At 43.1% G+C, this 25961-nt stretch overlaps 1 protein-coding gene across 1 annotated transcript in view; it reads left to right on the top strand.

Moving 5' to 3' along the window:
• The window catches only part of TENM4 (teneurin transmembrane protein 4), a 640191-nt gene that overhangs the window by 569516 nt on the left and 44714 nt on the right, over positions 1 to 25961 (top strand). Inside the window, 3 exon segments of the mRNA XM_078156941.1 lie at positions 2979 to 3211; positions 9937 to 10091; positions 14616 to 15493. Of these exon segments, the coding sequence (XP_078013067.1) occupies positions 2979 to 3211; positions 9937 to 10091; positions 14616 to 15493 (1266 nt within the window).

Here is a 25961-nt window from a genome sequence, read left to right as displayed (position 1 = left end):
CTTTAAGTAGTCAGAGTGCTTCATATGCATTATCTCATTTGATCCTCATAATAACCCTGTAAGGAAGGTGTTGTTATTATCTCCATTTTACAGATGAGAAAACCAAGGCTTAGATTTGGTTAAGTGAGTCTAAGGGTCACACAGCCAGTAAATGTAGGAGCTCAGGTTCAAACTTGGGTCATACTGCTCGTGAGTTCACCTCCTATACAACCTGGCTTCTGAGTTCATATCTAGGGTTCTTTCTAGTACACCATATTAGCATGTCTCATTGCTTCGATGCTATTGGGGTACTTTAAGAAGTTCTGGCTGGCCAGCCTGTGGGAGTATGAACAGATACACTTGATCTCCCTGGATTAGACCAGACCCCGTGCCAGCCCAATCCACAATAATACTTGTCACCTAGAACAGAGGTTTCAAACATGCTCCCAAAACTCTCCAAGTGCATGCTGAACCAGATTAAAATGTAATTGGGAAATACTGAACAAAATAAAGAAAAATACCATTGAGCATGGATAATGTTAACAGGTGGTTTCCTAAGTAAATATGCAGCCTGCAGGAATCCTTATGTACCATGTAATGGTCCCCATTTCTATTTGAATTTGACACCACTACCCTGTAATACGGCTTTGGGGCTAGAAGAGATGTATGGCTTATTAGAACCTTGAGAAACCAACTTTATACTGAGGTTAAGAAGGAGGATGTTAGAGAGAGCAAGAATCCCATCCTAGAGGTCTAGATGGTAGAGCCCAGAACATCTTATGTGGACATTCCCATCACTAGTCAATGGGTCAGTAAGCTTGGCCAGTGACACTGGGCTAAGGAGGAGCCCCTGTGGAACTGTTAGCCCTGCACCAATCAGTCCTACTTCATTGGGAACCCCCTGAGTCAAGAATCTTGGCAGTAGGCCCACTCATTCAGACCTGTTACTGAATGTGGGAGTCAGTGGCCTTAGGTTCAAATCTCAGTTCTGCTACTTACCACCTCTCTGATGTGGGAGAAGTTACTTCAGTTCTCTGGGGCCTCCTTCTCATCTGTAAAATGAGGGAGCTGTATGTGATGATTGCTGGGTCCCTTCACAAATCTCTGATACTGAGAACAACCAATTTTGCCTGACAAAATGGTATTCTACTGGAAAGGAAACTGGCTTTAGAGGAAGAGGACTTTGGTTTGATTCTGAGCTCTATAGTCAAATGGCTTCTCCTTTCTGGACCTCAGTTTTCTCTTTTATGAACTAAGAAGGCTCGATGAGCTGGTCTCTAAAGTTCCTTCTGGTTCTAAATGTTCTAATCCTATGAGTTTATGAATTTACAGGAGCCCAAACTGACTTCCTTGAGGCTGCCAGATTAATGTTGTCAGACTCAGAATATGAGATTGTAAATCGTTGTGAAGAGATATATTTTATGTTATATATATGTCACATACAATATACACCATACCTTCAGGTGTAATAACAGAAATCTGACACCTGCCATCTCAAAAGACAGTGACTTAAATAAATATATCTAAAGCATGCAGAATACTCATTACCTTGTCTTTTTGACTCTTTTCTCCCATTCTTGTCTGTTGCCTCAGCCCTCCATTTCTGATCTCAGTTGTCCAAAGCATGCTACCTTTTACAGAAAGCAGAATGCTCATTTTGGTTGAATCTGCTTTGACTTCTGTAGGAATGATAAATTCTTCTCACATCTCTCTTCTCTCACTGACTGTGGCTATAGAGTTACTGGGCTTGTGACAAAAATGTAATCTTTAACAACACCAAGAAAAGGTCTGGGACAAACAGAAAAGCAACACAGAGAAGCACTAGCCTGGCATCAGGAGACTTGGGCTTGAGTCTTGACTCAAACACCAGTTGTACAAGCCTAGACCAGTAAGATCTCTGGAGGCTCATCTTTCTCTATTTGTAAAATGAGGGAGCTAGATCCTCCCCATCTCTTATGTTTCCTTCCAGCTGTGACATTCTTTGGTTCTGGGTTGTAGTCAAACAAGAATAAATGGTAAGAGTCTTGAGCAAGAATCTTAGAGAGCCGTGGTTCCCCAAGTGTGAAGGTCTCCCAAGGATATGCAGGCTCTTTCTTGAAATTATTTAGTTTATGATAATAATAGTAATAGCAATACTAGGTAACATTTATATGGTGCTTACTATGTAGCAGGCACTGTGCTAAGCATTTTATAATTATTATCTCATTCGATCCCAATAACAACCCTGGGAAGTAGGTGCTATTATTTATTCTCATTTTACAAATGAGGAAACTGAGTGAAATAGTGGCTAAGTGACTTGCTGCTGGTTATATTATCAACAATGGTAGTAATGATGATAATCAAATGAGATAATATATGTAAAGCTAAGTTTAAAATTCTATATGAATGTTATCTATTACTGTTGCTATTATTAAATGATGATGTAGCTAATTTTAAAGGACTAGATTCATTGATTCATCTAATAAACATTTATTTAGCACTTATAATAAAGAGAGCCCTATGCTAGGTCCTATAGGAGTTACAAAAGTCAATAATATGGTCTGTGTCTTCAAAGACTTTAGAGTTTAATAAATGGACTAAGATGGGCCCACAAAAATATCTAACGCAAATTATCATATGATAAGTGCATAAGATAACTATAGAGTACTATGAGATCGGACTATGTATAGTCTTTAGACATACTAAAAATCACTTGTGGCAGAGGGAATCTGGGGGATATGTTCATGGAAAAGGTAGCATTTGAACAGAACATTGAAGGATGAGTAGGAAGTCAGTAGGCAGAGAGATGGATGGTGAGAGTATTCTAAACATAGAGAATAGCATGAGTTAAGGTTCCTTTCATTTCTGGCATCACAAAACCCTCCAACTCACTGAATATCCCAGCACAGGACATGCTTGCTTGTATCTTCTAGACTTTAGTGGTGATGGTTGTGTGTTCATCTTGTCCTGTTGGGGGAGAAGAACAGCTCAACTAAAATTATTCTTTCTTTGCCTTTCAGCCATAGTCCCGCTCACAAGTACTACCTGACGACAGACCCCATCACTGGATCCATCTTCCTCTCTGACACCAACAGTCGGCGGGTCTTCAAGGTCAAGTCAACCACAGTCGTGAAGGATGTTGTCAAGAATTCCGAGGTGGTGGCAGGCACGGGAGATCAGTGCCTTCCCTTTGATGACACTCGCTGTGGCGATGGCGGGAAGGCAACGGAAGCCACGCTCACCAATCCCAGGGGTAAAGACAAACTTGTGGTCATTATTTTTACAGACAAATCCTGGGAGTAAAGAACAGGCTGGGGTAGTTAATATTTACCTATAATTTTCCTGTCATCTCATGGGAAGCAGTAAATAGGAATGGGATGAGAAGCAAACAGCAACCACTGCCACAAAAACAGCCATCTGTTTGAATATTGGTTAGCAGTCCCAGGAACGTTCAATGCAATTCAGACCAACAACCATTCATTAAGTGCCTGTTATTACACAAGGCCTCATGCTCAGTGCTAGGTATGCAGTCTTTGTCCCCAGGGAGCTTACTATCTAATAGGAGAATACAATGTACACACAAATAGTATGATTTTAAATAAACTGTGATGATGCAAAAGATTTAAGAGAGGGAGACCCAATTAGGAAGCTGTTATATAATAATCAGTAGTTAATAAACATTAACTAAGCACCTCCATTGTGCTTAATGCACACTGTGCCAACCCAGGGATAGAAATATGAAAAAGAAAAAGAAAAATGATCCCTGCCCTCAAGGGACTTACAGTCTAATAGAGGAAGACAGCACACAAAAGAGAAATGAAAAGGGAAGGTGGGGAGGGGAGGTAGCCAAGATGGGAGCCTGGGGAGAGGCCCCAAGAGTCCGGTACAGGTGGATGGCTCCACCGTCCGATCAGAGGGTACTGATGAGGTGTGTAATAGTCCTGGAAAGAGATGCCAAGAGGAAATTCTCTGGGAAGAAGCTGTGCATGGGGTGGATTCTTATCCGTATTATCCATCTTGCCATTTAGCACTGCTTGAGCATGGATGCCTTTCCAGAGAGCATCCTCAATCCAGTGGGGTTAGATTTCCTCAGAGATAACTGGAGGAAAAACACTAATCCCTCCTTTTTACTTATATATACATATGGCTTCTTCCCCAATAATCATTTTTAAGAATTATTAATGGTTTAATTTTCAGCAACTTTAATACATTCCTTCCCTATCTTAAAACATTTCTACCCTCTTAAAACTTTAGATTTTGTTCATAATAATAATAATAAAAGCTAAACATTTATGCAGGGCTTTAGAGGGTTTGCAAAATGTTTTGCGTATGTTATGTACTTTGATTCTTGGAGGAACCCTGTGAGACAAGTGCTATAATTACCTCCGTGTTCTAGAGGAGGAAACTGAGGCTGAATAGGATAAATGACTTAACCAGGGTCACACAGAGCACTCAGGATCCTCTGACTCTTTCCATCCCCTGCCTCTCGATCAAGTATAAAACCTTTGAGAGAAGACAGCTATTTTTCCTCTTGGAGATTGCTTATTTCTAAATGCAGAACCTCTTCTAGAAATGTTTGGTTCAGGGTTCAAAATTTTTGACTCCCAAGTGGAGCACTCTATCCATTACATGACCTAGCAGGAAGGGCTCTAAGCAAAATTTACTGCTCCTTGCCCAGCTAGGTGGCACAGAGGATAGAACACTGGGCCTGGAATTGGGAAGACCTAAGTTCAAATGTGGCCTCAGATACTTACTTGCTAGGAGACCCTGGGTAAGTCACTTAATGCTGTGCGCCTCAGTTTCCTCATCTGTAGAACAAGGTGGAGAAGGAAGTGGCAAATCACTCTAGTATCCTTGCCAAGAAAACCCCAGATGGGGTCACGAAGAATCAGACATGACTGAAATGACTGAACTACAACAATGTCCACAAAAAGGACTCACCCACTCATAAAAGCATTGTACTGGAAAGCACCCTAAGATGCCTACTCTTGGGAAACAGAGTAGTGCAACATAAACAATAGCATTCTCATGGTATGAATAGGAAATATTATAAATGTTATCATGTCCATTTTATAGATAGGGAAACTGAGGCTTAGAAGGCAAAGTTACTTGCCCACAAGATCATTACCAGGATTTCAGCTCTGCCCTCCTGACCTAAAGTCAGAAAGAACATTAGACTTGACCCTGATTTCTAGTTCCAGTTCTGCCTATGCCTTGCTAGCTGTGTGACCTTGAACACGTTATTTTGGCTTGATGTGGCCAGATCAGAGGATCACTAAGGTTTCTTCCAGCTCTAACAGTATGAGTTTACCACTAGCCATTGAACAAGTTTCTTTCCCTTTCCCAGCCTCCAAAAAAACACAGTTATCCCTTCTGCATCTGCATTACGGACACCATCCTACCCCAGCGGTTGGAAAAATCTGCATAAAATGTTTTGGCTTTCTCTTCATAGCAGAGGAGAAGTCTGAATTATTATGGTATTAAAAAACAAAATATGTTGGTGTTATACAATACTATACATATATTTTATGCATTTCTGAGTTTCTAAACTTTTTCTATATCATCTACTAGCCTTTGTATGTTGTCTGCAGCTTCCACATACCTCCCCCCAAAATTTCCATTTAATTTCTTACACCAACCCAAGATATATATTGAAACCTCAGTGTAGAAAGTCAAGATATAGAGGGGATAACTGTAGTCCCATTAGGAGAGTAGCTGTGCCCCTCCCTCACCCATCCCCTACCATGTTATTCTAGCTTTGTATCAGAGAATTTGCATGTGTCTCTGGCTCAGGAACAAAAGTCACTCGGAGCCACTTTACCCTGAGAAGGCCGGGAGAGCCACAGACATCTATAGTAGCAGGTGTACGTCCTGGAGGTGTGTCCCACATCAGAGAATTTTATAGCAGGTAGGGATTTGAGAAGACAGAATTCTGGATCCGAGAACACAATTGTTAACCACATGATTCAAATACCTGAAGGATCACAGATTTCATTGATTTGGGTCTTTCCTCCTGCCTAAAAGAGAGGAATAACTTGCTGATTTCTCCTTTAGAATTGTGGTTCATCTCATTACCCGTCCTGCCTTTGAACACTTTGAAGTCTGCTCTAAGGGAGGTTGGCAGACTGTGCCTAGCTTTTTTTTTTTTGTCCTCTATTGCAAACTAGAAGATGGAAGGATCGTTTCCCTATCAAGGCTCCCGTCATTTCCACCCCAGCAGTCAGTCCCTTGTATTCCTTTTATGCTGAGTAGGTACCACTGGTGCCCACGGTATTGGTTAGCTCTCTCTCTTTTCTACATCCTTTCTTTCTGACCGTATGTTTCTTTGATGTAAGGGATGTTACCAATGAAAAATCAAAGGTTTTTGACGTCTTTCCTAAAATGTGACACCTTAAAATCAGCAAGTCATCAAGCATTTATTGAACTCCTACTGTGTGCCAGACATGTGCTCAGCACTGGGGACACAAAGAAAGGCAATAATAAAAATAACATTAAATTGAAATATGATTTTGTGCTCATTGAAGACATTGTATGTAAAATCCCTTGTACAAAGTATCCAGTTGTCCAGGGTAGTGTGTGAAGGGCCTTCAGAGGTCATTTTGTCCGACCCCTCCCCAGAGCATTAATCCTTTCTGCAGCCTCCCCATCCAGTGATCATTCAGCCCTGGCTGGAAGAGTTCCAGGAACATGGAACTCCTTACCTTGGAAAAGATCCTGTGTGCCTGCTCCACAGAATCTCAGGGCAGTTATAATTCTTAGAAAGTAGTTGTTTCATATTGACCTGAAATCTTGCCTCTCTGTAACTTTCCCTCATAGATCCTATGTCTGCCCTTAGGGACCAAAAAACAAAACAAAATCAAAAAACCCTCAAATTTATTCTTTCACAGTCATTCAAATACTTGAAGACAGCCATCTATTATGTCTCCCCTAAACTGCTTCTGCTTCAACCTCAAACCCCCCCCACAGCTCCTTGTATGCATCCCCATATAACAATTCTGAATCTCACTCACTGCCCTTCCCTAGTATTTACAAGGTAATTATACCCCAGAATCATAAATCAGACCTGGAAGGAACCTCAGAGACCTTCTAAGGTTCAACCATCTTATTTTACAAATGAGCAAACTGAGGCACAGAGAAGTTAAGTAATTTGTCCAAGGTCATACAGGTATTAAGAGACAGGGGCAATGTGAACTCGGGGTCCTCTGACTCTTTGCAATGTTATCCCCTACCTCTCCATCAGGTATAAACCCCATGAGAGAAGACAGTCATCTCTCTTCTTGGTGATTCCTCATTTCTAAAGACTGTCTCCTCTACAAAAATAATTGTAATAATAATTTAAACCCCAGCTTCGTTAGAAGACTACTTAGTTTTCTTCTAAGACCCTGTCTGGGATTCTGCACGCACGCGCACGCGCACACACACACACACACACACACACACACACACACACACACACACACACACACACACACACACACAAAAATATGTTGTGGCTGTGAGTTGCCCCAAAGCCTGTAATTAACCCAGATCCAAGTGACAGCTCAGCCACCACTGGCTGACAGTTTTCAGAGGGAGGGGAAGGGAAGTCCATCTATTTAACACAACAAAAGGGAAGGAATTAATCAGGGGACTGATCATTTCTATTAGCTAGTGCAGCCAGAGCCATAAACAAAGCCGCCATTGTTAACTGAGTCCTCCTCAGTTCTGGCAGATGGAGAGGGGGAGGAAACAAAAGACAGGAACTTATCCAGGCAGACAAGGAAACCCCTGTCTTGGTGCTTGCAGAGCGTAATTAATTTCTATCCAAGGCAGGCAAGGGAAGAGGGATTCCCCTTCTACGAACTTACCTTGTCCTCTCTGAAAAATTACTCTCCCGCATTTAGAAATGTAATGCTAATGGAGTAGCTCCTAGTGGATGTCTTATGATAATAACAGGAACAAAGGGCATTCACCCTGACATCTATGAATTATTATCCCCATTTTATTGATGATAAAACTGAGGCTCAGAGAGGTTGTGACTTCTGCGTCTAGTCACCCAAGTAGTAAGAGTCAGAGGGTGGATTCAGAGCCAATCTAGGGTACATTAGACTGTTCTACATTGTGGTAAATAGCACAGTATTGCCCAAGGAGCTATGTTCTTTGGCTTTGTCAGTTCCCCACTGTGGGGCTTAGTGTCCCCACTGGTAGAATAAGGGGTTTGGACTAAATGACTCCTAGGGACTTCCCAGCTGTGTTGTGACATTGTGTCTTAAGGTCTCTTCCAGCTTTGACATCGTTTATAACCTGGAGGCAGCAGCCCCAGACACATAGAAGGAGCCAACTCGCTTCCCCCCACCCCAGCCTGCGCTGTGTTCAAGCATTGTTCCGTAGTCATTGGATATCAGAGTAAGAAGGGGAAATATAAGCGGTCAGGAGCCATTTAAAGAAGATCACAGAAGGGGTAGGAGTGTGCAGTAGGATAAGTGGGTGACCAGGAGCAAGACTTCTCTTCCAGGTCATTTCACAGAATCTCAGAGCCAGAATGGCCTCAGAGGACATCTAGTCCAACCCCTGCCTGAACAGAGAATCCTCCCTCCCCCACATCCAGCAGATGGCCATCAAACCTTGGTTCAGATGCTTGCAATGAAGGGGAATTCACCACCTCCCAGGGCAATCTAATTGTTGGGGACGGTTTTTCTAATATTAAGCTGAAGTTTTACTTCAGCCTATTTCTTCCTTTTGCCCTGGGTTCTGCCCTCTGGGGAAAAACAGAATAAGTACATATTCTCTTCTATATAACAACCCTTCAAATATTCATTATTCCTTTATTTACTGTTATAACTTAGAATCACAGTGTCATAGAATGTCAGAGTGGGGAGGCCTCTCAGACAACATCTAGTTCAATCCCCTACCCTAACCCTACCCTAAGCATAATTCCCCTCTATATCATTCCCAACAAACACTCATCCAGCTTCTTCTGAAGTACCTCCAGTAATGGGGAGCTCACTACCACATCATCACTGCCCCCTCCCCAACCCGTCTAACTCCCCAAGATTGTATATTTCATTTTGGGAGAGCTTTAAGCATTAGGGAGTTGTTTTTTTTCTTCTTCTTATGACTATCATTTTTTCTCTTTGTGTCCTCAGCACCAAACACAGTGCCTGGCATACGTACCATAAATATTTGATGAATCATTATTTAATTAGGTTGAGCCCAAACCTGCCTCTCTATGACTTGGTTCCATTGAACCTGGTTCTGCCTTCCTAATCCAAACAGAATAAGTCCAATTCTTTTTTTCCTCATAAGATGACCCTTCAGATCTTTTTTAAAAAACCTACATTATGATGGCAGCCTGTCATATTTATCATCCCATTTGATTCCCAAACTGTCACCACTTTCTCTACGCTCAGAAAATAGGGACCTGAAGATGCGACAGCACTCTTTTATAGCCCTTCACAGCCACAAAGCACTTTTCTCAGAGACATCATCTGTATTGATTCTCACAACAAACCTCTGAGATTGGCAGGGCCAGGAATATCATCCCCTTTTTACACGTAAGGAAACAGGCTCAGAGAAAGTCTGTGTCTGGGGGACACATGTCAGGGGTGTCAGCAGCAACAGAGTGATCTGGAGATGGAATTTTCCAATCACACATCTCTCAAGGGATCCAGTAGGTACCTGTGGCCTGAGTCATGCCTCACTGATTTCAGCTGACCTTGTATCACATTGGCAGCTAGATGTCACAGTGGGTGAAAATACTGTAGCTGGTGTCAAGAAGACCTGGGTTTAAATTCTGCTTCAGACACTTGCTGGCTGTGTGACACTGGGCAAGTCACCTGTCCTCTCTAAGCTTCAGTTTTCTCATCTGTAAAATAGGGGTAATAACCCCAACAGGGTTGCTCAAGTGAGAAAACATGTAAGGAGCTTTATAAACTTTAAGGTACTACATAAATTCTAACTGTTGTCATTGTTGTTGATTATTATCTTTCTTTTCCTCAGGCATTACGGTGGACAAGTTCGGGCTGATCTACTTCGTGGATGGCACCATGATCAGGCGCATTGATCAGAATGGAATTATCTCCACCCTCCTGGGATCCAATGACCTGACCTCTGCTCGGCCTCTCAGCTGTGACTCCGTCATGGATGTATCTCAGGTGAAAAAGGTCCCTGAGTAGAAACCCCAGGCAGGAAGCCTGGTTTGCTGGTCTCGGAGACCTTGGCCTCCCACAAAGGATCTGGCCAGAGGCCTATTTCTTTATGGCCTGGTCATTTGGCACAGCCGAGCTCAGCCCTGAATCAGATTAACCTCGAGGTTTGCATACATACACTTTTGCCTGAATTAGCAACAGGAAGAGAAGTCTTGAATTACATCAGATTGCAAATTGGTTACAGCCCCAGTCAAGCAAAGGTTTTTACACCCTTGGCCTCATAAACACACCAGCCTACACAATAATGCTCTCTCCCTCCCCCCCCCCTCCCCTCCCCTCTCCCCCTCCCTCTCCCTCTCCCTCTCCCCCTCCCTCTCTCTCTCCTCTCTCCTCTCCCTCTCTCTCCTCTCCCCTCCCTCTCTCTCCTCTCTCCTCTCCCTCCTCTCCCTCTCCCTCTCCCTCTCCCTCTCCCTCTCCCTCTCCCTCTCCCTCTCTTCTCTCTCTCTCTCTCTCCTCTCTCTCTCTCCCTCTCTCTCCTCTCTCACTCTCCCTCTCCCTCCTCTCTCACTCTCTCTCTCTCTCTCTCTCTCTCTCTCTCTCTCTCTCTCTCTCTCTCTCTCTCTTTCAATTATTATTTTTATTTTTAGAGTTTATCAGACCTCTTCCTATGACGCAATGTCTGGCTCCCACCTTCCCTCACTCTCCTGCAGAACAGGAGCTGGTTCAAGGCCTAATAATAATAGTAATAACTCATATTCACATTTGGCTTATACATATTATTTGACCCTCATAACCACCCTTTATGAGGTTAGATAGTGCACATGTTCTGGTCCTATGCCTGGCTCACCCTCCTTCCTTCTGTTCACCTGTTGAATTCCTACCTGGTCTTTAAAGCAGGCATCAAATGTCACCATCTATGGAATTATAATACTAGAATACAGATAGGGATGGACCTGAAATTTCATTCAGATAGGGAGCTTTCAAGTGAGGAAAGTCCCTCGAGTATTTCCTTTGCAAATTAGGGTCTTAAGAGAGTTGCTGGGTTAAATATTTTGCACCAGGGTCACCCAAGCCAGTATGTGTCAGAGGTTAGATTTGAATTCAGTTCTTCTTAAATTTGAGGCTGGCTCCCTAGCTGACATTTATGTGATTTTTTTTGGTTTTGTTTTATAATGTACTTAATTATCTATTTTCAGTACATAACAACTCTTTGAGTTAGGTAGTGTAGTACAAGTGTTAGGGATATAGAATCTTAGAGACGAAACCTTAGAGATTGTCTAGACCAACCCCCCCATTTTACAGGGAAGTAAACTGAGGCTTAGAGAGGGGAACAAACAATTGGACCAAAGTCAAAGAATGAGTTAGTAGAAATAGAATCCAAATTTTCTAAACCACAGAATGAATTTAGCACTGGGAGTGACCTTAGAATTAAGTGAATCTAATTCCCTCATTTTACAGATGAGGCAACAGTCTGAGACAGGTGAAGTGATTTGCCCAAGGCCACATGGCCAGTAAATAACTTTCCCATCTCCTTATTATTGTTCCCAATTAGAAGATGAGTAATCACCAGCCCATGAGGTGAAGTGACCTGGCCTCAGCCACACAATGAGTTAGGAAAGGTCATCTGACCTTTGGTCTAGTTCTGTCTTACCTGTCTACGGTCTGTTTAATAGACTTTCTAGAAGGTTTACTGAGATAATCATTAATATCTCCTTTCTTTACTGGCTTCCTTCCTAGTCACATTGTTTGGTGAAGTAATATCTATAAATGTGTAGGTGTGCACTGATTCGTAATCAGAGGCAGCATGGTGGCATAGAGAGGGCTTTGGAGTCAAGAAACAATCTGAATCATGGAATCTCTGCTCTAATTTCTGCTCCTTCAGGGGTCAGAATCCCCATCAAGTCCAAACAGTCTTCCTTACTAATTACATGGACTTGTGGAAATCATTTCCCTACCCTGGGCCCAAATTTACCACTGTAAAATGAGGCATTGGGCTGAATGATCTCTGAGTGCCTTTCCATTTCTAACATCCTCTGCTCTTTGTTCTAGCCTGGGTTTTGAAAACCCCTTTTCAACTCTTACCATTCTGTGTTCTAACATTGTACACTCTCATGTCCTTTCCCAGCTCTGATAGTCCCTAAACCTACACAAAAACACAAGCATACACATACTTTTCCTGCATTTGGGGACCATCTTTTCATCATTGGTGACAGCCATAATGATCTCTGCAGTCGGGTCCCCAGGGTACCACGAGGGCAGAGGGCAGAGGGCATAAAATATTTAGCTGCCAACGGTGACAAGAAATGAGTTTTAAGAAAATGAAAATTCCCTTGTCACTTCAGAGTAAAGTGTGGTCTTGATATTAACCAAGGGCAGCCGTGAAGCCGTATTCCAGAGAGGATTAGGAGGCATGAAGGCAGTTGGGACAGAAAGCCACAGGCTCTAACACTCTCCACGGGAAGAGGAAACAGATGCCAGAGACTGGAGAAAGATGTGGAATAGGGAAGCCATGTCTAAAATAGAGAGATGAGGGATATGAATCTTTGCCACCATCAACAGACGACAGCCTTGATTCAACATTCATTCATTCATTCATTCATTCAGCAACCCTTATCAATACCTACTGTATACAGATCTCTGTACCCAAGGCTGGAAAAGATACAAATGATAAAAATAAAATAAATAAATTAGATAAGACACAATCCTCACCATGTAAAATATATGAAAGTAAAAAGTATTTAAGCAAATTATTACAATACAGATAGGATGTGATAAAGGGATAGGTGTCTTACAAAGTTAGTCAAAGTATGGGAGGGTTCAGAGGAGAGAAATAATGAGAAATAATAGCTAAGGTTTGTATAGCTCTTTAAGATTTGCAAAGTACATATATTATCCCCATTTGATCTTCACAGATGAGGAAACTAAAGTAGACAGAGGTTATTAAGTGACTTGCCCAGGGTCCCTCAGCTAGTGGATTCGAATTCAGGGAGATGAGTCTTCCTGACTCCACCTAATGAACAGGCCTTCCTGACTCCCAATCCATTGGCTCATTGCCAACTAGGGGGATTATTAAAGGCCACAGAGGGGAGCTGGCTGCTGAATAAGCAAAACCCCACAAAGCAGTTTGTTTTGACCTTCTCTTAGACATGAGTATTGTGAGGGCTGGAACCGCCTCAGCTAAAATTTTTGTCTTCCCCTGTCCAGAGCAGCACAAAGGTTTTCTAAACGGGAGGTCCCTGATGAGTGCTGGTTCTTGCGGAGCTAGGCCTCAAAGGATGTGTCAGTATGGCCTGTGAAGCCTTAATGCTTTGCTCAGCAAGAGTAGGCAGGCTATGGAGGAGAGTGGATAGAGCCCCGGATTTGGGCTTAGGAGATCCAGGTTCAGATCCCTGCTCTGACACTGCATGGCTCCCTTCTTAGTGCCTCTGCTTGCTCCAGTCGACTGGCCTCTATTTAGAAAGTCCTTGCTAGACCTTGGTGAGACAGGGAGACTGATAAGATGATGCCTCTACCCTCAAGAATCCACTAATAGAGTTGGTGAGAGAAAATATAAACACATGAAATATGAATAAAACAAGCAAAGACTTAAATGACATTTCAGGATGCCAGAGTCCAAGATATCATGAGGCTATAAAGGATTAGTGGGTGGATCAATACCACAGATGCTAACTGCCATAGAAGTTCGTAGATGAGAAAGGCCATTTCAGGCTGGTATAAGGAGGAGAGACTTCAAGAAAAAAGGCTGTCAGGTTGTCAGTCAATAAGCCTTTATTAACTAACTGCCTTCTCTGTAGCAGGCACTGGGCCAAATGCTGGATGTGGCCTAGCTTCATCAGAAATCCCTCACCAGGCTTTGCATGTAATTTTTGGAATATGATGCATCATTTTTGTTCTTGCTATTAAAATAAATCTTCCTTGTCTTCCAGAAGGCAGAATCGAGAGAAGTGGGAGTTCAAAGTTACAGGGAGATAGAACTCATTTGAATTTTAAAAAAAAATTCCTGACAGAATTATTCAGAAGTGCAGTGGTCTGCCATAATAGGTAGTAAGTTTGCCATCACTAGAGGAGTTCAAATAAGGGTTAGACTTCCACTTGTGGGGTGTCACTTAGCCAGTATGTATCAGTGTTGGGGCTAAACGCATCAGCTACACCAGGCCTTCTCCGTTACATTAGTTAATATTTCCTGCCTCATGGTCCTTCAGGTGTCACTTTCTTCCCCAGGCCTTCCTTGATCCATGATTGGTAGGTACTTTGTCCCTCAGGTTTCACACGGTGCTTTTATGCCTTTCTGATACATTTATATAATGTTTGCCGCGTCTAACACCATGTTTTATTAACCTTAATAAACTTCAGGTTCCTTAATGATTGGGACTGTGTCTTGTCTAAACTTATCCCATAGGACCTACCCCAAGGCTCTGTACACAGTAGAAGCTTAATAAGTATTTGCTGAAGGAATGGTTAACAATGGTCACGGAGAGCGAATAAGTAATGAGAAAGAATAGTTCACCTTATATCTGTGTCTATTTCCAGGTTCGCCTAGAGTGGCCCACTGATTTGGCAATCAACCCAATGGATAACTCCCTCTATGTTCTTGACAACAATGTGGTCCTTCAGATCTCTGAGAACCATCAAGTCCGCATAGTCGCTGGGAGACCCATGCACTGCCAGGTGCCTGGTATTGACCATTTCTTACTGAGCAAAGTGGCAGTCCATGCGACTCTGGAGTCTGCCACGGCCCTGGCCGTCTCTCACACTGGGGTCCTATACATTGCCGAGACTGACGAAAAGAAAATCAACCGAATCAGGCAGGTCACCACTAATGGGGAGATTTCCCTGGTCGCTGGTGCTCCCAGTGGCTGTGACTGCAAGAACGATGCCAACTGTGACTGTTTCTCTGGGGACGATGGGTATGCCAAGGACGCTAAGTTAAATTCCCCATCTTCCCTTGCCGTGTGTGCTGATGGGGAGCTCTATGTAGCTGATCTGGGAAATATCAGGATCCGCTTTATCCGGAAAAACAAACCATTCCTGAACACCCAGAATTTGTATGAGCTGTCCTCCCCCATTGACCAGGAGCTCTACTTGTTTGACACCAGTGGTAAACATCTGTATACCCAGAGCCTCCCCACCGGAGATTACCTGTACAACTTCACTTACACAGGTGATGGTGACATCACCCTCATCACAGATAACAATGGCAACATAGTGAATGTGCGGAGGGACTCCACTGGGATGCCTCTCTGGCTGGTGGTTCCAGATGGCCAGGTGTACTGGGTGACAATGGGCACTAACAGTGCCCTCAAAAGTGTGACCACCCAAGGCCATGAGTTGGCCCAAATGACTTACCATGGCAACTCTGGTCTCCTTGCAACCAAAAGCAATGAAAACGGATGGACAACATTTTATGAGTGAGTACCAACAAAATTCCATTTGAATTTCATTAAACACACTGTTTTCTAAATGATGGAGTTCAATTTGGGAGTAATTTAGGTTACATTTATTTTGGTCAAAAGTGTGGGTTATGCATCAGTGCCTATAATATATTCTGTGCTTATATTCCAAATGGCTTTTTCTAGGAGATTCCCATACAACATGATATGGCATGGTGTGAAAGTCCCATCTCTCCTCACATTACCCAAATGCCCAAATACCTGAATTAGAATCACTGAATTAGAAGGGCCTTAGATATCATTAAGCCAACACCTCCCTGAAACATGAATCCCCTCTCCAAAACCCCCGTTGGGTAGTCATCCAGCCTCTATTTTAAGACCTCTAAGTATGGGGAGTTGACTTCCTCCCGAGGCGTCCTGTCTCACCCATCCCATCCATCCATTGTTGGGGAGTTCTGATTGTTAAGGAGTTCTTTCATGGCACAATGGTAGCCCATCACATCACGCAACAACGTTATCAAGCAAGTGATCCCACCAGGTATTCTACGTAAGACAAGGGGAGGAAGAAATGGTACAGAAGACATCATTGTCAGATCCTCAGAAGACATGGAATTCTGATTTTCTAAAATGTGTTACCACAAACTTCACATTAAAGAAAATTCTGCAATTAACAAAACTTCACATTGCCCAAGGTCATACTAGTCAGTCAAGTCATTAATGAACAAGTGTTTATTAAGCACCCACTATGGGTCCAGCAATGTTCTAGGCACTGGGGATGCAAAAAACTAATAATCTCTACTAAACTCTCAAGGGGCTTATATTCCAGTATATACCACACTTCCTTGCCTTCAAGTAGTATAAATATAGTAGATAGAAAATAAACATACAGAGAATAAATCCAAATCATCAACTAATTATAACGTAGTAGGTAGTTTGGGAGAGAGCAGTTGAGGGGATTCAGAAAGGCTCCATGTAGCAAGTGGTCCTTGAGCTGCGTCTTAAAAGAAGAAACTCCAGAGTTGAGGTGGAAGTGCATTCCAGGCCTGGGGGACAGCCAGGACAAAGGCCCAGAGAAACAGGAGATGACAGAGTGTCCAGTGGGAGGAGCAGAGAGAACAGTCAATCAAGACAAGTCAACGCTTCCTATGTGCCAGGAACTATGCTAATTAGATGACAATCTGACTAGATCCCAAAGGGTAGGAGGAGTAATATTTAATGTGGCTGGGTAAATAGATTGGAGAATGTGTTGTGAAGGATATGTTTAAAAGCTGAACAGGGGTTTACATTTGCTCCTAAAGACAGTAAGGAACAAGTGGAGCTGATTGATAAGGGTCAAATCTTTGATCAAAGAGAATTACTTTGGCAGTAGAGTGGAGGTCGGCCTGGGTTGGTGAAGGAGCTTGAGGCAGGGAGACCAGTTATAGGACCATCGCAAGAATCTGGGGAGAGACAATGAGGGCCTGAACTAAGGGGATAGTTGTTTGAGTATAAAGAAGAGGTCAGACGTGAGAGATGCTTTGGAGGTATAAATGGCAAGATCTGGCAAGTGACTGGAGATGGGGGGTGAGAGAGAGTGAGGAGATGAGGATGATGCTGAGGTTACGAAAATGGGAGACTGGAAGGATGGTGTTGCGTCAGAGAGAAATAAAGATGTTTAGGGTCATCTAGGTGGCACAGTGGATAGAGCACCAGCCCTAGAGTCAGGAGGACCTGAGTTCAAATTCGACCTCAGACACTTACTAACTGTGAAACCCTGGGCAAATCACTTAACCCTGATTGCCTCCGGAAAGAAAGACAGAAGGAAAGAGAAAGATATTTGGAAGAGGGGAGGGCTTAGGGAAAAAGATAATGAGCTCCATATTGGTTGAGTTGGAGATGTTTTGAGGACATCCAGTTCCAGAGCTAATAAGGCCATCACTAAGCACTTACAGGGTCAGTGGATTTTGAGCTAGGAGGGACTTTGCCGATCATCTGGTCCAGGCCCATCATTTTACAGAGGAGGAAACCAAGACTGAGAGTGGTGGCGTGATTTGTCTGAGGCCAAGCAGTAAAAAGTTGAGCTGGGGTTCAGCTCCAGCTCTAGTGCTCTCCCCAGTTTCACACTGTTGAAATCAGAACTCAGACCAGAGCCTCAGTCTTAGTTCAGTGAGGCTTGCTGCCTTTCCACTTTCCCTGACTAATAAAAATAAAAGAGATAACAGCCTCAATTTCTGCAGCACTTTAAGGTTTGCAAAGCTATTATACATGTATCACATAGCATTTTATCCTCACAACAACCACCCTGTACATTAAGCATTAATATGATTCATTTCTTTATTTATTTATTGTTCCCATCTTACAGATGAGAAAGCTGAGGCTGAGAGAGGTTAAGTAATTTACCCAGGGTCACACAGCAGGACTTAAACTCAGGCCTTCCTGACTCCAAGTCTCCAACTCTAACTACTCTGCTTGGTCCATCCTTTGTGGCACAGTATTTGCCTGGCAGGTGGAGGCAGGTCACAACAAGATCTTGTTTTCAAACCCCTCGGCTTCCCACAGGACTCTCCTGGCACCTTACACTTGTGGAATCCCAATGGGGAGAGAGCCAGCTGTCCCTGCCATAGGAACTCACTCAGCTCCTTGTCCGGTTTACTGCTTTCCCTTAGAATTAGACATAGTTTGGCAGCAGAGCATAAATCAGCCCCACCAAGCCGAAGTCAGCGTGAAAGGAAACAGCCAGGAGCCAAGGGCCCTTCCTTACTGGGAAACAAAACAGCCGCACGCACCAAATAGGTGTTGTGGTCATGCCCATTCCTCCTGAGGAAGGCAATCATTCAGTGCCTCTCACAAGCCAGGAAGGGAGACTGCTAGCTGAACCTGACTCTCCCCAGTTAGGAGGAAATGGCTGCTGAAGTAGAAGTGAGGGGAACTTTAGGGGAAAGTCCAAGTGGACACGAGCCAGCCTTTGAGAGTCCCCAGACTCTGTAGGCATCAACAGCCCCCCAAAACCATTGTGATACTGGGCTGCACTGAAAGAATCATGGCCGTGAGGCGAGTCACAGTCTTGCTGCACACTGCCCTGGTAGGCCCACACCTGGACTGTTTGGATCCAGTCGCCGTGTTTCAGGATGGGGACCGTGTCACGTGAGATGGTATTGAAAAACCTGAAGATGTTTTAGCGTGGGGAGAAGGGAAAACTTGGGTCAGGGTGTGATAGCTCTCTTCAGATATTTGAAGGGCCGGCTGTCGAGGAGAATAAGAATTCAATTTGTTCTGTTTCACCCCAGAAGCAGGACCAATGGGTAGAAGGTACCTGAAATCAGATTTTGGCTGAGTCTGGGGATGGAGATGTGGGGGAAGACCTTCCTGCCGCATAGAGCTGTCCCAGAGGTGACATGGACTGCCTTTGTCGGGGACTAAGTTCCCCATCGCTGGAGGTGTTGGAGTAGAGTCAATATAATCCCTCATCAAAGATGTTGTAAATACCTATTGAGGGGCAAATTGGACTTTTATCACCTCTGAAGTGCCTTCCTACTCTGAGAGGCTGTGATTCTGTGTTAGGGCTCACAACTCTGGTTAATAGGGAAGGATTCACCAGAAGGGTTATACGGACTCTCCTGAGAGAAGCCCTTTTATTTGATCACCGTGCAGATTCCAGGCATGTCCCATTTATAGAACGTTGTTGGACGCTGAATTCTTCCATATAACTAAATGTTCCAGTCATCCAAAAGTTTAACTCCCAAAATGCCAGGTGTTTTCCTCCTCTTAACCCTTGCCATGGAAATCTTTCTAAAATAAATTACCGCACTTCCTTGCCTTCATAAACAGGGTGTTGGATGTTATTTGATTTTATACTGATGTTTAATCATTGCGAACATCAATTATTATCCTGCGCATGGAGTAATGATGACCCTTGAGTTTAGTGAAGTGCATAGGGCGTTTGGTACCTGCATGAAGTAGCCCCAGATGGCTGAGTTCTTGGAATTCTGTGTCTGCCACTGGCGATCTTCTGCTTCCTGATTTATTGTCTGTTCTCATTCTTCTTTGCCATTGGTGGGCCTGCCTCCAGTCCTAGCAGCTGTTTCTGATCTGCTGTGGGTTTAGAAACAAATGAACCATACTTGTTACCACCATGTCTCAAGTAAGAGTAAATAGGTGCTAAGGGAAGTCCTAAGAGACTCTCTAAGCAAAGTACAAAAATTTGACTGCAGGGAATTTATAACATCTATTTAGGCTGCTCAAGGACAATTTAGGCTTCTTTCTTTTCTTGGCTGTGTTGCAAATATTTGAACTACCTGGTAGTTAAGTGACCTCCAGATAAGTAAGATGGTTCTGTAAATCCCAAAATGAATTTGGATCCTTAAAATTTAACCAGGTATTTTGTCATCCCAACAATCTAAAGGAAGAAGGCTTATGATCGATTGTATTATATTCACGTACATAACTTACCTTCCTCCAGTAACGACTACCTCCATACCCAAATGTGGCAGAGAAGAAAACATGGCATCCTGAAAGCAGTTCTTGAGAAGCTGTGAAGCTCTCAAATGTGGTCTTGGCAATGAACTCTATTCTGTCCTCTCAGGACCGTCATAGCTAAGTTTGGAGAGGTACATCCCTGGTAACTTAGCCACCAGTGATGATTTTTTTGGAACCAAGAACTCATGGCTACCTTCTGCTAAGTTGTGAAGGGAGTTTTTTCCAAGCAATGTTTAGTAAGCACCTGCTGTATTCAGAGCTCCACGCCCATCACTGGGGAAAATAAAAAATTTCAGTGAGACACATTCCTTTCCTTCCTAAGGTTTACAATATAACAAAGAAGTTTTAAATCTGCTTGGGTGGAAGGAACACTCACAGATCTGAGGTCACAGATCCTTGCAATATTAAAGTTGCTAAGTACAGTTGTTCCTAAAATGCACACTGTTGTCTCAACAAAGGTCACTGCTGTAGATTATTTTATCCAAAATACAAGAGACCTTTTTATTTTTTAAGGAGAAAAAGCCTTAGAAAATAGCAATTGTCTTGACTAACTCATTGAAATGGAAATATACTAAATAATTCAGTTGTCTCCAGAGCCTGGCCAAACCATTTTCTTCATTATTTAGTCAATGCAAAGTTTTTGTTGTTATTGTTGTTAGACAAAGTGTACATAGGCATATGTGCACCCCTGCTTGCTCTCAGTTTCCCCAAGTCACTCCCTTGGATTTAGAGTGACTCTCTATGTATCACAGCATCCCTTAATGTCAACTTGTCCTAAAAAGCAAAATTCATACCTACTCAGTTCAGTTCATTTCAACAAGTATATATTAAATACCTGCTCTATGCTAGGCACTGATGATCCAAAGAAAGGAGGGGGAAGGAGAAGGCCCTCTCCTCAAGATACTTCTGTTCTACCAATGAAATATAACATGTACACTGATCAATAAATGCAAAAGATAAGACAAAGTAATTTCAGGAGAAACCATGAACAGGCAGGGAGGCATCAGGAAAGGCCTTCTATAAATAATCTATTAAAAATAATGTATAGATTATTCTTATTATATCTATAATAATCCACAGAAATAATTTATAGAAAAATAATTCTATAGTATAGATTCTATAATATAAATTCTATAATAAAAATAAGCTGTAGAAGGTAGAACCTAATCTGTGCTTTGAAGGAAGCTCGTGGTTCAGTGAGATGGACAAGAGGAGGTAAAGCATTCCAGGCATGGACAGAGAGTCTATACAAAAGAGCAGAGGCAGGAGATGGGGTGTTATGTACAGAGCCATTTGAAATGTGAAATACAAGATGGGACAAAATGTGCAATCAATCTAGAAAGATAAGTTGGAATCATGTTGTGAAGGGCTTTCAGTGCCAAACATAGGTGTTTATATGTTGTTCTAAAGGCAGTGGGAAGCCATTGACACTTCTAAGATGGGGTCTGGCACGGCAAGACCTTCTTTCTTCCTGTGTGTCTTAACAAATTGCCTGAATATGAGTTATACCTTTTCCCAAAATATCTGATTTGTGTAAAATCTGAAGTACTATCTCGTGTGTGTGTGTTTGTCTGTCTGTGTGTGTCTCTGTCTGTCTGTGTCTCTGTCTGTGTCTGTGTCTGTGTACCTTCCTTTCCCCTGAAGGATTATACTCAGTTTTGCTGGGTAGGTGATTCTTGGTTGTAATCCTATCTCCTTTGCCCTCCGGAATATTATAGTCCATGCCCTGCGGTCCTTTAATGTAGAAGCTGCTAAATCTTGTCTTATCCTGATTGTGTTTTCACAGTACTTGAATTGTTTCTTTCTGGCAGCTTGTAATATTTTCTCCTTGACCTGGGAACTCGGGAATTTGGCTATAATATTCCTAAGAGTTTTCCTTTGGGGATCTCTTTCAGGAGGAGATTGGTGGATTCTTTCAATTTCTATTTTGCCCTTTGGTTCTAAAATACCAGGGCAGTTTTCCTTGATAATTTCTTGAAAGATGATGTCTAGGCTCTTTTTTCGATCATGGCTTTCAGATAGTCCAATAATTTTTAAATTCTCTCTCCTGGACCTATTTTCCAGGTCAGTTGTTTTTCCAATGAGATATTTCACATTGTTTTCTAATTCTTAATTATTTTGAATTTGTTTTACAGTGTCTTGATTTCTCATAAAGTCACTAGCTTCCAGTTGCCCTATTCTAATTTTTAAGGAAGTATTTTCTTCAGTAAGCTTTTGGACTTCCTTTTCCATTTGGCCAATTTTGCTTTTTAGGGCATTCTTCTCCTCATTGGCTTTTTGGATCTCTTTTGCCATTTTGGTTAGGCTATTTTGTAAGGTGTTATTTTCTTCAGTATTTTTTTGGGTGTCCTTTAGCAAGCTGTTGACTTGTTTTTCATGATTTTCTTGCATCACTCTCATTTCTCTTCCTAGTTTTTCCTGTACTTCTCTTACTTGCTTCTCAGAATCCCTTTTGAGCTCTTCCAAGGCCTGAGACTGATTCATATTTTTCTTGGAGGCTTTAGATGTAGGAGCTTTGACTTTGTTGTCTTCTTCTTATTGTATAGTTTGATCTTCTTTGTCACCAAAGTAAGATTCTAGGGTCTGACTCTTTTTGCGCTGCTTGCTCATGATCCCGGCCAATTACTTGAGTTTTAAACTCTTTGTTAAGGTAAGAGTCTGCTTCCAATGTGGAGAATGTACTGTCCCAAGCTTTGGGGGTTTGTACAGCTGTTTTCAGAGATACTTGTAGGGACCTACAAATTTTCAGTTCTTCCAAGGTGGTATGATAAGGGGCAAGGTATTTACTCCTTTCCTGACCTGTGACCACAAGTACTCCTTTCTGCCCTGTAACTGTGAGGAGGGTTTCCTCTCTGAAGCCACTACAAGTTCCACCACACCAGTGCTCCTCCTCACCCCAGGACGACCGCCCACAACTGTGACCCAGATCCAAACATGGGCAAAGCAAGAGATTCCTGCCTCAGCACTGGCAAAGAGATCCCTGCAATCCCTCTCTGATCAGCCACTGGATTCCCCCTCATTCTGTGGGCCGGAAGCTCAGGATGAAGCTACCTCCCAGGCACCCACGCTCTGGCTCTGAGACCCCACATTCCTTTCTCTCAGCACTGCAGAAACAGACTTTTCCCACTGACCTTCTAAGTTGTCTTTGGCATTCATGGATTGAGGGGTCTGGAAACCACCACAGCTACCTGCGATTCAGTCCTCTGAGGCCTGCTCCAGGTTTGCTGCAGCCTGCGCACCCATGCCGTACTGCGCTCGGTTCCCAGCCTGACACGATATACCTTTCTGATCAATCATCCAGGTTGTCTTGGGCTGGAAATTTGTTTCACTCTGTCTTTTTGTAAGTTCTGCTGCTTTAGAATTTGTTTAGAGCCATTTTTTATGAGTATTTGGAGGGGGTTCGGGGAGAGCTCAAGCAAATCACTGCTTTCACTCCGTCATCTTGGCTCCACCTGCTTCCTTCCTTGTGTGCTTTCCTTTCAAAGAAATCTGTCCATAAGGGGAATGAACTGACTCTTAGGTAGTGGGTTCTCCAACATGGGATGTCTTCAAGCAGGGCCTGGATGACCCCTCTTAGGAATATTGTAAAGAAGAGTCCTGTTTCAGGTAGAAATAACTTTGGCCAGTCTCTTCTTATTCAATTCAATTTAACAAACAATATTTAATTGGCACTTATTGTGAGTAAAACATGACATTAGGTATCAAAACATTGTGACTCTCCAAAATCCCAAATTGGAGAGTCCATAATTTTGTCCCATTTTGGGGCAGCAGATATAGCCTACCTATATTTGGGGGCAGTGAAAATGTGGACTAATAGTAGTTCCCAAATTTTTACCATTTAATGAAGTCATGGAAAGACCACTGCAGTAAGAGTCAGTATTCTGGATTCAAGTCCCAGATTTGCTTCTTCAGCATCATCAGCATCATCAGCATCATCATCTTCATGACTAGTGCTTACTAAAATATATAAACATATCACCTACTATGTGCCAAGCATATGCTAAATGCTTCACAAATATTATTCTCCTTTGATCCTTGCAACAACTTTGGAGGTTGGTGCCATTATTATCCCCATTTTACAGACCAGTAAACTGAGGCAAACTGACTTGCCTAGTGTCACACAGCTAATAAGTGTCTGAGGTCAGATTTGAACTCAGGTCCTCCTGACTCCAGGCCCAGCACTCTGTGCCCCGGGGACATCTTAGCTACTGTCTCTGTGATCTAGGTCAGACACTTCCCTGTACTGGGCCTCATTTCCTTCTCTGCAAAATTAGGAGATTTAAGTGAGATAATCTTCCCCAGGTTTCCTCCAGCTCTGACGTTATGTGAGTCTAAAGTAATGAAACCACCACTTAACAACCCAAGCCTCGTGCACCAAATAAGCCTTTGGGACAGATGGTGCAGCTCGTTGAAAGCAATGGGCCAAGGAAGGGAGAGTGATGGATCAGGAGTTTGGGCAGGTCACACCAAAGCGCCATTGATCCAATTAGGTCTCTGCCTTTCAGTTGATCCCCTCAGCAGCACTGAATCCATATAGCTGTTTAGCAGCTCACTAAACCGCAGCCCAACTACTGTAGCATTAAATCTTTGTCCTGCCTGCTCCCAGAATAAGGGCTGTTAAGACAACCAGATTCAGGCTCATGCTCAGAAACACAGAATTGCAAAGTTGGAAGGGACATTAGCAGCCTCCCAGCTACAACCCTTACTGAATAAGCATCCTCTCTATGACCTACCTGGCAAGCGAGGGCTTGGGCAGCTTCATCTTGGAGATCTCCAGTGAAGAGGATGCCCACTCCTTCCCAGGAGAGCAGCTCGTCCTATTTTGGGACAGCAAGCACAGACTGGGCTCTGTGTAGCTTCTAACCCTGTCCCTGGTCCTGTTTTCTGGAGCCAGATGGACGGAGTCTAAGCCTTCTGCGTGATAACCTTCACATCCTGAAGAGAGCTCCCAAGGGCTCTCTTTCCTAGGCAAAGCATCGCTAGTTCCATAAACAGTTCCTTGAGGCCCTTTATCATCTTAGTTGATTTGGTTGCTCCCCAATACTTGACTTCAATCTTTCAGAAATCCACAGTTATGGTTTCCTTGGCCATTAAACATATGATGGCCTATCAATGCCTTAAAAGTAGCATTTGCCAGTTGACGAGACTGAAAATGTCACCTTCGGGGAAGCAGCCCTCTGATGAGGAGCTTCTCAGTCTTTAGCTAGGTGGGCCTCAGGTCTCAACAGCGCAGTCATTATAGAATTTCCAGCTTGGTGGAATCCGGCAAATCTCCGACCATTCAATTCAGCAAATATTTATGAGGCACCTGCTATGTGCCAGATACTGATAGAGGTTAGGAATACAAAGATCGAGAAAAAAAAAGTCATCCCTACCCTCACAGAATTTACATTCCACTTGGTAGATGTGACATATCATAAGTAAATACAAAGTAATTCCATGGTAGAGGAAAAGATTGTGCCTTGCTAAGAGAGCCTTTGGGAGCCCAGGGTCATAAGGATGGGAACAACACTTAAGTGGGCAGCCAGGTGGCCCAGTGGATAGAGTGCCAGGCCTAGAGTCAGGAAGACTCATCTTCATGAATTCAGATGTGACTTCAGACACTTACTAGCTGTGTGACCCTGGGCAAGTCACTTAATCCTGTTTGCCTGTCTTCCTGACACTCTGTGTCTGTGGCGCCACCTAGCTGCCTCTAGCAGGAAGCATTGAAGGTCTTTAGTAGAATCAATCCCTAGCATAGATTAAATGAGAGTCTTACACTTCTGAGCAGCAACGACAATGATACAGGCAGGATGGAAAGTGCTCTAGTCTCGGTTCAAATCCTGGTTCTAGCCCCAGGTAAGTCATTTTACCCCTAAGCCTCAGTTTCCCTATTTGAAAAAATGGGGAGAGTAATCCTTCCCCTATATCCTCTCACAGGATTGTTGAAGGGGAGTAAAATAAGATCACATTTATGAAAGCACCAGGTAAACCATGATCCCTGAGTCATTTTCACTGGCTGTCACCCACGTCTGGAATTCTCCCCCTCCTC

Source organism: Phascolarctos cinereus, unplaced genomic scaffold (genome assembly GCF_003287225.1).
Source record: "Phascolarctos cinereus isolate Bilbo 61053 unplaced genomic scaffold, phaCin_HiC Scaffold_726;HRSCAF=1367, whole genome shotgun sequence".
Taxonomy (NCBI): domain Eukaryota; kingdom Metazoa; phylum Chordata; class Mammalia; order Diprotodontia; family Phascolarctidae; genus Phascolarctos; species Phascolarctos cinereus.
This window is presented reverse-complemented; position numbering and strand designations above follow the sequence as displayed.